Raw genomic sequence first — 14662 nt, 5'->3', positions numbered from 1 at the left:
AATATGAATGCAACTCTTCCCACAGCATCTTCTATAATAATAAAAATAATAATCCCTAAAAGTGTTATTTTCTCAAAACAAAATAATACTATACATAAGCACATACATGGTTTTTATCTTAATGATGTTAATCTTTCTCTATATTAGCTGTCTAATTCATATACTGTATTCTGTTTGTGTCCTGTCTTAAAAGACTGTATCACTCTTTACTTAAAGATATTTCCAGCAGAGTGCATTGATCATCTGAAGAACTGAATGTCCTGTTTGAATATTCTGCTCTCATAAACTATGTATAGGCACCTGATACGTCACAGCAACACTATTTGGACAGCACCAGTAATATGTATACTTGTTTATGTACACAGAGAAGTTAATCTGAGGCCCCAGTCAGATTTGGGTTTAACACTCCTCCCTCTTCTCTATAAACTCACTACATTTCCACTCACTCTGCTTCCACTTTCTGTGAATCTCTCCTGCTATAAAATGTAAAATTTAAAACTTTCATTAGCTCTAGAAATTAATTAATTAATAGGTCCCTATTGCATGCTCTCTGTCTCTTCTAATCCATTTCAATTCTACATAAAAAAAGTTTATTTTCCACAAACTGCCCCCCTTGGCCATTAGTCCAGACCAATTAGCCGAGACCTAACCCCTGATGTCCCCTCCCCTACGCCCAGGTTGATGTGCAGAAACTGAACACATTTGGCACATTTGGTGTGTGTGTGTGTGTGTGTGTGTGTGTGTGTGTGTGTGTGTGTGTGTTTTCTGACCCACCCCTCTGGTCTGTCTGGCCAGACCCCCTCTCATTTACCAGGGAGAGCTGCAGGGAGACAGAGAGAAAGTGGAGGACAGTCGGAGATTCCAGGCATACCTGCAGCCCCCCGACCCCTGCCCCCCTCCTTCCTGAGCCCCCGTGGCGCCCACACAGAGCTAATCAGGGGAACAGAGGAAGAGTAAAAAAACACAGAAAGCTACGACTGCTAATCTGCATTCAACTCAATTAAATTTGTCTCTATGTATCAAATAAAAAATGCCTAAATAACCTGCGTTAGAGACAAATATGTAGGCCAGACATTATAGAAAAGCACTCCAAGAGGATCAGTCCACATATTACAGGAACTGCCCATATAAAGCATGCGTATTTGCTCAAAGAGTCTTTATAAAATGCACAGGAAGTGAGTGCCTTATTTCTAAATAAATATCCTCAATTTAAAAACAAAAAAGGGCACAATCGCTTACATTAGAAAAAAAGACTACTTGACTTGAAATTAGAGTTTTAGCAGCCATTTCTAACTTCTTCTTCTTTTAGCACCCAACCCAATGCTCTGTAAGTGACCAAAGGCAAACTGTTGCTTCAAGTGTAGCTGGTGAGATGCTACTAGGGAATAACTGTTTACAATTTTACAATTTTTTATGCAGTACAATTGTACTGCATGGGCCAGTCACTTTCTGGTGTTTGCATATCTGTGGCTGTGTGATGCAGATACACAAGGTTCATGGCTGTAGAGCATCTGTCTGCTGGTGAATGTTTTTGGTAAGAGGAAGGAAACACAATCCCACATGAACTCAGACACACTTACAATAAAGATGCTGTCATTCTGTTTCTGGAGGTTTTAAAGGAAGACCCCCCCCCCAAGGAAATGTCTTAAACCGCTCTCTCCCACGGAGCCTGTTCGCTCTGTACTGAAAGGGACAGATGGGTCACTATACGCCACAAATCTGCTGAAGCTCTGCAAAGTTCCACACAAATAAGGCACCTTCACTTTTTGGCAACCCACACACTAGGCATCAACCCTGGGCAAACCCATTAGCGGACTACTGGGAGAGCCAGAAAGAAAACAGTCCAAAAACTGCAGTCTCAAGCCAGAACCACAACTGATGAGACAAGCATCTCTAAACTTAGGAGACGCGCGTCTGGATTTGCATAAATCAACACACACAGAAGTACACATGCAAATAAACACACAAAGACGGAGACATACTTTACAGAATCACACACACAAACACAAGCACAGACGTACACTCTTAAACAGACCCCCTTGCACAGACACTGGAATGCACACACTCGCTCTGAGGAGCATTGCTTGGGACTAGTCACAGAGATGTTTTATGTCCAGAGAATTAATGAGTCTGATGGTGTTCTGCCACTGTGTGAGCAGCCAGCACTTCAGGGTTTGATGAATGAAACAATAAACAAGTAGCTGTTTTAATATTAACAAAAATTGTACATCAACTCGGTCAGTAATGGTTAGACATATTTAGCATCTGCTCACTATTCAAAAGTGTCAATAACGTCATATGAGGATGTGAGTCATCCCTGCAATACTCCCACACACGCACGCACGCATGCACTAGGGCAGAACGATATGGGGGGAAAATCTAATTTTCTGCCAGATATTGCAATTACAATTCGATTTGCGATTTTTTTTTTTTTTTTTTTTTTTTAAGTTTAGCTAGAGTTCAATATTCACTGTGTAACAGATAAAACATCTCATGGAGCATTATGCAAGGATGATAACATAGATTAAGTGTTTTTCACAGTCAAACACAGAACATTTATCACAAAAGCTAAAGTAACTATAATAAAAAAAAAAAAAATTCCAATAAAAAAAATCAGTACTTTCCTGTAAACTGAAATTTTTGATATGCCTCAGTTCAATTGCAGCATCTACATATTGCACCTTCTACGATCATGTTAAATAAAGTAATAAAAAATAAATGAAAAATCCACTGAAAATAGGACATTTCTGCAAAGAATCTTTGATATGTAACATTATTCCAGCATTTATCTTATGAAAAAACATTAAATATAATAACAAAAAGAGGGAAAAAAAGTGTTAAACCAAATGTTATGTCAAACATTCAACTACATATTCACATTTGATTAAATTGCAGTCTTCACGATTAGCTAATCGCATTCTTTCAAATCGCAATTTCGATTTGAAAACGATTAATCGTTCAGCCTCTCATCTCCTATCCCTTACCTGTTCATGTTTCGTGAGACGTGTTTTATTGTGGATGTCAGAGGAGACCAGGTTGAACTGGTGTTTCTCAGCCAGTAATCTCAGCAAGATGACCACCGTCCGGCTGCCGCACTTCCCCACACGGTTATAAACCACCTGGCTGGGGAACGGTAGCACCTGCAAATACACAGAAAAGCATAAAGAAAAAAAAAGATACATAGATTAAACTGAACTTCTTATTGTATGTTACTCTCACTGGTGTTAAGGAGAAGGTTTTCACAAGTATGTTAAGATGTTACTATATGAATTGTACTGATGTGTGTTGTATTTATAGTGCATGTTTTAGTGCACCATAGGTCAAACAAAACTGGCCATAGAAAGCGGTTACGGAAAAGTTACAATGCGTGAATGTGATACAAAGAGCAGAAAAAAGGACAAAAACTAAGAAATTTCATCAAGATCTCACTGGATTCTCCTGCGTCTTTTCCAGCGACCTTTGACCTTCTGTTTCTCACATCTACTCTCCCTAGGGCTGGACTCAATTGACCCTGCACCGTACACACAATTGACATTGCACCGTACACACACACACACACACACACACACACACACACACACACACACACACACACACAAATTAGCGTAGGCATTCTTCTCTGCAAAGCAATACTGATGCAACTCTTTAGTGTTATGACACACATCCACGCGCACGCACACACACACACACACACACACACACACACACACACACACACACACACACACAAGCTACAGCATGTACTGTACACACCTCATGACTCACCAATTAAACCAGTACCACAGCTATGATTCAGAGACCGAAATACAGTAAAGTGGATGTGAGTGTTTAAAACGGTTTCTTTTTTCTCTTTGAAAAACAAACCTATGACAGTAAATCTTTGCTTACAAGAAAGAGGAAGTTGAAGGCTGACAAGCGTATTGAACATGAAACACATTTATCACAAGGGCAGCAACAATGCACTAACTTGGCAATTATCCCTAAGGGCCTACAAGGTTTACACAAGTGGCCCCTTAAGAATGAAGGCTATCTGAGCAAATTTACCAGTAAGAACAAGAGTGACAGAAAATTGGGGCCAGTTAAAGGAATTAAGGGAATGAGAGACAGGGAGGTCACTTAAAAGACATCTGGAAGATTTCTTTTAAATGTGATAGAGATCTACCACAAAAAAACAAAGGCAGGTCAGTTTTATGTTGCCTTGAAAACTCTTCTCCTTCATCACTTCAAATAAAGCTTCCTGTAAATCAGATGGGGAGGGGGAAGCAGTAGTGATAAGTTCTTGTCGGCATTCCTAGTCTGGAATTGTGATTGTGCTTTTCCCAGGGGAAGTTTCTGGATATCTGACAGACTGTGTGTTTGAAAGCAAGTCTGACTGAGTGACTTAACTAGCTCACTGGCTCATGGGGTGGCTAGTTTACGAACAAATTGGCTAGTTATGAATGGCTGACTCAGCTGCTTTTTCTACTGTTGATGAATAAAATTATTATGAAGCTTTAGTTAATCTCAGTGCTCTTTAGCTCCGGTGCTGCAGACAGTAAGAGGTCAGCATGGCACACACTTGCTGATTTTGTCTAGTCTCCTCCAAAAGCAGTCGTCCCACCCAAGCACAGGCTTTGTAAAAACAGTAAGAGCCTCCCTGAATGTTTTCCAGAGCCAAGAACAAAGAAAGCGAAAGTAACATCAGGATGGAGAACAAAGGAGTCAAGGAGGGAGAAAGGGAGAGGTGGACAACTAGTTGGAAGAGAAAATTACAGTATCGGTTTGACAGGTTGTCACTGTATCGATCCCACTTACTGCTTGTTTTTCCCAGAATCAGAGCATTTTCCGGATGTCATTAGAACCGGTTTGATGTGGGAAAAAAAGATACGTGAGTACATGTGCCCCAGGATGAGAGAGGGGGTACTGGAAAAACAATTCACAGGTGATATCTGTGCTCATCCAAGCTTACGCAAGTTTTGTTGACAGGCTTGCTTCAGCATGTGTCACTTGCTGGAATGTTGTAATCCCTTACTGTAAAGCAATCTTATATATCAGATATGGTTTCACACAGACCAGATCCAAATCATTTTATAGATTAGAGATTGCTGGTGTCCATGAAACAAACAAAGACTCCAAAATAATGGTCAATGATTGCAATTACTCAGTTTTGGGAAAATATTTTGAGCAGATAGGAAACGGTTCTTTTGGACAGCAGTTCAACATTCCTCAGTGTTTGCCAAGTAACAACAGACTTCTCAACTTATCACAATAATGAACTGGGTGAAATATATACAGTATTTTGCAGGACACCATTCCCCGCTGATATGATGACAAATGACTGTGTCAGAGCTCTTACAGCCTGGTGTTGTATAACCCAAGAATAACATCAGAGATTACATGAAAAGTCTAAAATCTCCTGTTGGCATTGACATCACTGAAAGGGCAACCTTTCAGTTTGTGCTATTGTTGTTCCCACTCTGTGGAGCTAAGGTTTCTGATGCACACTGTGAGAAATGTTCACAGTGTCCGTCAGTAAGGCATTCTGTCAATAGGTGATCCACAGTGTAAAAAAGTATTATGTAACAGGGCTGTTTCCCACCGTGTCTTAACTGGGCGCTCCTACTCCAGGGAGTCAGACTGTTATTGTGGTATTTACAGCTCTGATGCTGGCGAGAAAATATCAAGCAGACATTGAAGAGAGTAAGTAGTCCTGCACCTTTTCCTCTCTCTGTCACACTCTCTCCTCTTACTTTCTCAGTTTCCTTTCTTTTCTCCCACCCTGCTCACACACTTGCACCAAAACATCCAAAGCATCACGCTGTTTTGAGACATTTTCAAACGTGACATTGGTTCAACAAAAATCCATGAACTATTTTCTCTGCCTCATGGCCTGACCACCCATTTCTGGAGAGAATGAATAGAATTCTGCCACCTCCAATCATATAATAGGAAGTTAGAGAACATGTCCTTGTTCGCCACATGTCAGGACCACAGCACACACACTCATCCATCATCCTGCTGCAGTTCCTGAAAACCCACACCAGTACAGTACGTCACCGCTAACCTGCACTCTGCTGCTTTTAGTTAGCCCTGCGCTGGGTTCTTTGCTCTCTTCTGTCAACTGCTGATCCCAAGCTGAGTGGACAACAGTTTCAGTCATGATATAGAATAATGCTATGTTTGCTATAAACTATTCTGTTTAAGAGTTAGTGCAAATGAAGCTCAGCGCAAATTCTTTCAGGAAGACTTCTAATTACTGAAATCACCACTATCTCTCCCTAAATCTATTCAGCTGTTAAGAGGCGTTCACTCTTCAGTAAACCAATCAGAATTGGCCACGAAATTCATGATCCATCACAGCATGACATCCTGCTTTAAATGTCTCTCTCCTTGCTATCAGCTGTCTTCTCAGGCAAACATGCAACCCTCCTCCTCCCCTTCCACCTTCGGGCGTCGTCAACCACTGCAACCTGAGTCCCTTTCCGGCAGACAGGTCCTTCGTTCGGCCTCCGGGTTCCCTCTCCGCCATCATCAGTGTCTAGGCTCCATCGGGGGTGAATATGTCTGTTTCTCTACCCCTTTAAATATTTTTAATGATGGAGTCTAATCCCCAAAGACTCTGTACATTTCATGTACATTTCATATTATGCTTATCTACAATAAATATTTGCATATCTGCAACGAAGTCTCTCCTGATTGAATTAAGTAATTAAGAAAAAACATGATGGGAAAGGTGCTCCAAAAAGTAAATATACACGTGTAAAAATGTAGATGAGACGTTCTTGCTATGCTTCCATACACATAAAGACTCATCATAATTTTATTCTGAGAGCTGTGTGGTTTTTCCATACACTTTCATTTACGTTGAGCTTTCAACACGATTTGATTTCTAATCTTTTCCTACATTTACCAGAACCTCAGCCTTCTGTGTGCACACGCTGCAATGCGACCGACCTCTGCTGAAATAGAAGATCAATCTCAGCTGCAGCGGGACGTTACAAAAAAGATAGTAAGAGATGTGGTTTATGTAGCGCTTGCCACTGACATGGCATTAGCATCATCTGTCTGATATGGAATCAATCAAAGTTAGCAGTGAATGCATAATCACAGTCAGCCTTGCCTGTGTCAATGGAGGCTGTATGTAGTTAGTAAAGCTACTAAATTATAAGTCATTCAGGCAGTGTGAAAGGAGGGAGAGAAAAATAGTTCATTCACTAATCGATTAAATGAAACAATAATCGACTGAACAATCGACAATGACAATAATCGTTAGGTGCAGACCTAATCCAGATGGGCGTATCAAAAAGAGTGATACTGACTACAAATCTTTGATAATGTCTGCTTTAATTACTATACATTTAGAAAGAAATGTTCAAAAGCTACAGTACAGAAATGTCTCACAATGTATAAATGTATCTTGATCAGCCCCTTCTGTTTCGCAGAGACATCCCTCTCCATTATAATCACACATTTGCGCGTCAAAATGAATTCCAGAGCTTCTGTGTTTGTATAATAATGTAAATACTACTTTTAGAATTGTTCAGAATTGCCTCAGGACACAGTCAAGCTGTTACACTCTCAGCTCTTTGTTCAATGGGAAATGGTGGAAACTATTTGGGATTTATTAGACTTTATTTTCATTACATTTCTACAAGCCCATATAATATTGAGAGTTCGGCATCAACAGTATGCATAAAGTAAACTGGCACTGTGAGCCTGGTGTGGAATCATTAAAGTTTGTTTCATAATGATTTCCCCTAACAAAACTGGTATCAAGAAACAACTTCTCCACATTGTTCCAGTCAGCCACAGTTTGTTTCACATAAATAACACTGTTATCTGTATGAAACAAGCACTGTGGTTGTTTGGTTTGGCTTAGTGGCCAGAACAGACAAGTAAACACTCACAAACAAAGCTGAGATGTGACCTCACTGAACAGCTGCTCACATCAGCCCCAAACAAACCTGTAACCAAACTAAATGAAGTCTCAGGTTAGCTACGTGCTAAATGCTATGCCCAAAACAGAAAAAAACACCACCGACTATTCGATCACAATAAGGAAAAAAAGAGAAGGGGATCAAATAGGTGAGGAATGAGGTGAAAATGAGGTGGTGACTGATTAAACAAGGAGATAATGAACAAAGGGCAGGCGGAGGAAGAAAGGAGTTGGCAGGGAGAGAAAGAGGGAGCATAGAGGAGAAATGGTCATGCAGACGTGCAGCTGGATGAATACAAGGCCTCTGTGTCAGCACTGTGTGTGTGTGTGTGTGTGTGTGTGTGTGTGTGTGTGTGTGTGTGTGTGTGTGTGTGTGTGTCTGTGAGAGAGAGAAAGAGTGTGTTCAGATCATTACTGTAGCACTGAAGCCAGGTCTAGTTGGTATTTAGAGAGAGTTTGCACGCAGATCTTTCACACAGACCTAACCCTTATCCTGACTGGACTGAACTGGCTTGGAAATGCAGGGCAGCACATCAGAGACAGAGAGGGTAGGAAAAACATGTAAGGTCAAAATGGAGAAAATGGGATAAAAGAGGAGGAGTGAAAACGGAAATGACGTAGAGAGATCGAGAGGAACACTTACTCTTGGAGCAGGGGGTCCGTGGTCATCCAAATATGTGGATTTACCTGCAAAGACAAGAAAGTGTACATGTTAGGATTCTCACATACCCACAGTACAACCACTTAGAAGGACAATTTACGGAAGAGTCAATCATCTTAAACACAAATAGTGAATGGGCATAAACTTCAGTGTAAAGAAGCAGGTATTTCAAATGTGTTACCAGTTTTGCGCGTTTTAGCTTTGAGAACCTCAAAGATGTTGAGAATGGTGTAAAGAGCATTATGTGCTTCAAAAAGCACCCGAGCATGACAGTATGCAATGGCAATTCCCCAAAGCACATGTAGGTATCAAATATGTTGATGTCCAAAAAAAATAATGTATCTCCATATTTGTCCATTTGGAATTTTTCAGAAAATATGAAAGATGATGTACCTATTTATAGGTTGAGGAAAAATATCGTACTTCTTAAGATACATAATCCATAAAAAACCCAGTTGATTAGCCGACACATGCCTTGTCACAGAGCTGAAAACAGGGCTGTTTTTCTTGGCTCATGAAAAGAAGTTGATATTTTGGAGATATATGTTTTTTTTTCCAGAAGATCTAAACCATTACCACAGTTTAAAGGTGGGCACCCAAGATTAGCGTCACCAATTTAGTATCCGACCAAATGTCTCTCCACTTCTGTTCATGAGTTATGGCGTTGAGTAATAGCCAGAAAAGCATTTTAGCAGAACATTATGATGTCAAAGTGAACATGACCTTTTGGATATAAAATGTCACCACTTCATCATTTTAATCCTATTACACAGTTGTGTGAAATGTTGACATAATTAATGCAGGAATTCTTGAGTTATGGCCACAAATGCGTTTTGTGAGGTCACAGTCACAGTTGACCTTTGACCACAAATATGAGATAGCGTATTCACAAGAATGGGACAGATGGACATAACTACGGATGGACTCGAACAACTCAAAAATATAATGCCTCTGGCCACGGCTGGCGTGGAGGCTTAAAAACACAAAGGAATCTCCCATTGACTGTGAACCTGTGAGCAAGATGTTGTCATATTTGGGTTGTGACAGATATTGTTTGCTTGATGAGCTTCACTTGTATTTCTTCTCTTGTATCTTGAAGTTCAGAGAAAGCATTGCATCTTCTTTTTAAAATCATGCCCATTAATCAAAAGCTTTGTCATCCTTTGCCAAAGTCACCCACAGAAAAACAGCATAGTTTTTGTGCATTCCATCTGAGGACGTCACAAAGAGAGTTACAACCTCTTTATACAGTATATATATCGAACACTGTAAAGCTGTTTTATGAGGGAACAATGGAGTTCATTCAAAGCTGCCCTACGCTTAGGATCTCCAAATCCAGGCCCTGGCTTTCAGACAGCGGCCTTTTCTTTGGTCCATCCAGACACACAAAGACGCATCACTTCCCATCACATATACAGCATTCAGGTGGCTCGCCCAGTAGAGAGGGAAGAAAACAAATTGGAGCGTGTGGGGCGAGTACAACTCTAAAGAGAAAACATATTACATAAGAGAACAATCTCTCCTTGTGTCTCTGAAATGTAATCAACACACAGATGAAAACAGCAAGAAACAATGCATGATTACATATGCTGGTTTATAACCAGCCAAAGTTTCCCACTTGGCGCACACTTAGAGATGTTATTGTATGTTTGTGCTGGAAGGGCATTGTATGAATGTATAAGTACTGTTTATACTTAAGAAAGTGGTGCGTAAGCTTTAAGCAATTAGCCATACACTAAGCTACAATCTGCCTCTGTTTGGCTCTGTTACAATATCACACACACACACACACACACACACACACACACACACACACTGCAGTTATACTGTACAAAACCTGCTTGACTTTCTGTGTGTGTTGTGGCTCATTAATTCGTCAGGAGCTGGATGTATAAACTAACACAGCTGCACTATGCTCACCCTCAGGTGTTTTTTAGACTCTGTTTTGTCTCTGGCTGCATCTGTCTTTATCTCTCTTTCATGACTATGCAGTTTTCCGGAGGAATGCTGAGGGGGGTTTGCAGCTCTTCTCCAAATCATCAGAGGTCATGTCAGGGCGAGGATGCAGAGAGGCAGACATCTCTGTTCCTTCCTCTGTCATCCATCAGGGACAACCACCCCCCACGACCTCCAACCCCTCCCAACCTCCCGTGTGTGCTTCTCATTAGTGTTTTGGATAAGGGATTGGAACTAATTTTTTCCAGGGCACAAGGATCATAAAAGCTGACAGCTGCCACCCACCCCCACCACCCACAGAGAGAGGAAAATGAACTTTAAGATCCATTGTACAGTGTCCTGTACTCATCAATCCCATTGTCCCCTGATCCGCTGTTATACAGTAAGTCAGCAAGGATGATGGCACTGTCATGGCTCTCTGGCTTGATTAAGAAATATTTAAATTCCAAACAGCCCACCAAAAGCTGCATTTTTATTGTTCTCAGTGTTTCTGTTTATTACCAATCTATGGTGTGATAACTTCCCTCTGTCCTCTACATTAGAGCCCTGCACGGGCCAAAGACTCCAGCCCTAACCCGGCCCTGGCCCTGGCCCATGGTGTTCAAGCCCTACCCGACCCCAGCCCGACAACACCTGCAATTTTTTCAGCCCGAACCCGACCCGAGACTAACATCAATCACTTTTAAGCTCTCTCTGAAGCGCGCGCTCTTTGATGCGCTCTCTCTCTGACGCGCGCTCTCTGATGCGCGCTGTCTCTGCTACACACGCAAACACACACACGTCACACGCTACTAAGAGGTAAACTTTTATTATAGGCCTGAAACATCATGCCCAAAAATATTGGACAAACTGTCCATTACACAGAAGCATAAACATGAAGGGAGAATATAGTGCTACGGGATCAAACCGCAAAAATAAGTAAATAAACGGCCTACCTTTGCTTTTCAGTAACTGAACTGAAGAACAATGTTCAAAACAATGTCCAAATATAACTCTTCGCCAACTGGCTAATGTTAAATAAAATTAATAAAATAAATAAAAATCCATTGAACTGTGTGTGTAGGGTAGGCTGCTACATACAGTGGTCATCATTCAGTTTATTCACGAGTGCTGTGTATGCGTGTTGCATTTGTGTTACTTTCTTAGGCGATGTATAATATTTATAATATAATCAATATAACAATATTTCATACACACTTTGTGACGTGTGCTCTGCTGCACGTATATTATGGGCACAATGAGGAGAGAAGCTAAAATAAGCCCGAGTCCGACCCGAGCCGGATCTGTAAAAAAAAAAAAAATGGCCCGAGCCCGGCCCGAATGGGCTTAGCCTGTCGGGCCCCGTCGGGCTTGCAGGGCTCTACTCTACACTGCTCCATTTGTTCGTACAAATACACAGGAATATTAGAATTTAACAATTTCCTTGAAACGAATACAACGCTCCCAGGAAATAGGGGTTTACTGAATGATTGGATGAGTATTAGTCTCACTTTGCCAGACCATCCACACGCTGCGGAGTGGAGGAGGGTCTGGCTAGTCCACATAGCATTCTGGGATGGTAGAAAAACCTGCTCTGGTTTATTGGCATTTCTTTAAACCAATCACAATCGTCATGGGCAGCGCTAAGCTCAGTATGGAGCCGCTGTAAAACAGTCGTGCGAGAGAAAACTCAGTCTAGCTAGCTGTCTCAATTTACCCTGCAGAGATCTGAGGAGCAGTTAACAATAGTCCTCATGAATCCACCGGAGTTTAAAATTCCAACACAAAGAAAGCAGAAGGAAACGGAAAATACATGCATCCGGCCGAATTTCCTGCAGCACCGGACCAATCCCAGAAGTGGAACGTCAAGGATATAGACTAGATGAGTATGAATGTGATGTGAATCTTATACTATGGCCCTCAGAGTCACCAAATATCAACCCAGTTGAACACCTTTGCATGGATGGATTACTGTACTGGTCTGGACAAGAAATAGTCCAGCACATAACCCCCTGTAAAATGGCGATTTGTTGTTTTTTACACTTCCATTTTTATACACAGATTTGTTTTTAAAAAAACAAAACGATTTAAAAAACTAGACATAACTTGTTAATGAGTGAGCTTTAGAGGTGCTGGTAGGCAGAATTTGTTACATTTTAACAGATCAAGGCAAGCTATTTCCCTATGTGTTCAGTCTTTGTGCTAATAATTAGCCAGCTGCTTGCGTTAGTTTCATATTTAGCATACAGACGTAACAGTGGTATCAATCTTCTCATATAACTCTCCATAAGAAAGTGAATAGGTGTATTTCCCTTAATGTCAATCTTTTCCTATAAATATGTTTGAAAGCAGAACAGCTGGTGGAGAGGTGTGTCATTGTGAAGGATTAAGCCTCTAAAAATCCTACGCATTAACAAAATAGTTTCAAACAACAAAACTTCAGGGTTAAGATTTCTGCAAAACAACTGTGAACAATGTGGGCGGGGGCTTTTACATGTGGCCATGGTACATGGGCCCATTATTTTATAATCCGTCCAATTGTCAGATTGAACAGTGCTCTCCACCTTCATCAAAACACCAAAGGAGGGAATATCTTTTGGAAGACTGGCGTTAAATCTCTCCAGTAGAGTTCTTGTAAAAAGACTTGAAAAATCGACGCCAAGGAGCACTGGAACTTTTACTTTATAGGTACTAAGAATACACAAGTCATGAATGGTCAAGTGTAGAAATAGTTAAGTCGGAGAGGGCAAAGGGCTCACTTAAGAAGTGAAGGAAGAATTCCCAAATTAAACAAAGGTCACCTTTGAACATCCTCATGTTTATCTTATGTTGTGCATGTGTGTGTGTGTTTGTGTGTGTGTGTTTGTTTGTGTGTGTGTGTGTGCGTGCGTGCGTGTGTGCGTGTGTGCATTTTTGATTGAAGGAGAAACTAACCGGAGTATGGGTATGCATGGGCCTGTAGCTAAATGGTTAATTGGATTACTGTGTCACAAGATCCATGGACTCGCCCCTGGCTAAGAGCAGCTGCAGAACCATTACTAAGTACAATTATCTAATCAATACTTCAAGATGAACAACATAAATCAGTAGTGCTTTTAAGTTTTAATCATATTTTTTTCTGAACAACACATGCAAGTAATTCAAGTTAAAAGCTAATACTGTACAAGCTGAAATATTAATCAATGTGATTTATATGGCAGAACAAGATGTGAAACTCTGTGAAGCTGATTATTGCCATAAATGTTGTTTTCTGCATGAATAAAAAAAATCCAACAGGATCTAATTATTGTGAATCTGGTGAAGGAACCCATCGCTCAAACTCACTATTTTTCCCTACATATTTTAGGACAACAAACTAAAACAGAAAGTAACTATCAAACATCTACAGTATATCCTTAAAATTGTGTGTGCAGTGCACACTTACTATGAACCCTGCACTTACATAAGTGGAAGCATCCAATTAAACTTCACACAAAAAGAAAAAGGTACAAAACAAGGCCAGCTGCTGCCCCTGTCCAGGAACTTGTTAAAGCAAATTACCACCTACATCAATTAGTCACCTCATTAGCTGATTTTTTTTGTCCAGTAAAAAAATGACTCATGGGTTTGTTGTTCATTTAGGTTAACAACCTGTAAGCTACGTCAGTCACATCCATTGATTTCAAACCAAAGAAAACTGTATGGTGTAATGTAGAGATCTCTACATTTGTTTTGGGAATAACCCATCAGGCTTTGATCGAATCATCCCAGAACAATTCCTTAAAGTGCCCATATTATGAAAAAATCACTTTTTTCTGGGATTTGGGGTGTTATTTTGTGTCTCTGGTGTTTCCACACACATACAAACTTAGAAAAAAAACATCCATGCTGTTTTGAGTGAGATACGGGTTTCTGGATGTAACCTGCCTTCAGTCTCCGGGTGAGCTGTTCATAATCTGCAGGGCTTTCTACGTCACTAGCCGGAGGACTACTGTTTAACTTATTTGACTATTTATTTAATTTAATTTTATCGTTATTAATACATACTGTGTGTATATGTTTATACTTATATTGTTTATATCTTTTTATCCTTCTTATATTTGTATGTGTGACATGCTCCAACAACACCATGACAAATTCCTCGTATGTGCAACGTACTTGGCAATAAAGCC

The 14662-nt window shown here is 40.5% G+C and overlaps 1 protein-coding gene across 2 annotated transcripts in view; it reads right to left on the bottom strand.

Moving 5' to 3' along the window:
* The window catches only part of usta (uronyl 2-sulfotransferase a), a 66440-nt gene that overhangs the window by 25528 nt on the left and 26250 nt on the right, over positions 1-14662 (bottom strand). For both annotated transcript variants that reach the window (XR_004108931.2, XM_031322265.2), the window contains exons 2-3: positions 8559-8602; positions 2985-3140 (exon numbers count right to left, since the gene is read on the bottom strand). Coding sequence is in view for 1 of the 2 variants with exons in the window: in XM_031322265.2 (XP_031178125.1) it covers positions 2985-3140; positions 8559-8602 (200 nt within the window). In the remaining variant the exon portion in view is untranslated. The remainder of the gene's footprint in view (positions 1-2984; positions 3141-8558; positions 8603-14662) is intronic.

The sequence above is a fragment of the Sander lucioperca genome, chromosome 19 (assembly GCF_008315115.2).
Source record: "Sander lucioperca isolate FBNREF2018 chromosome 19, SLUC_FBN_1.2, whole genome shotgun sequence".
Classification (NCBI taxonomy): Eukaryota; Metazoa; Chordata; class Actinopteri; order Perciformes; family Percidae; genus Sander; species Sander lucioperca.
Note: the sequence above shows the minus strand (reverse complement) of the source record. Positions and strands in the feature narration are given on the sequence as shown.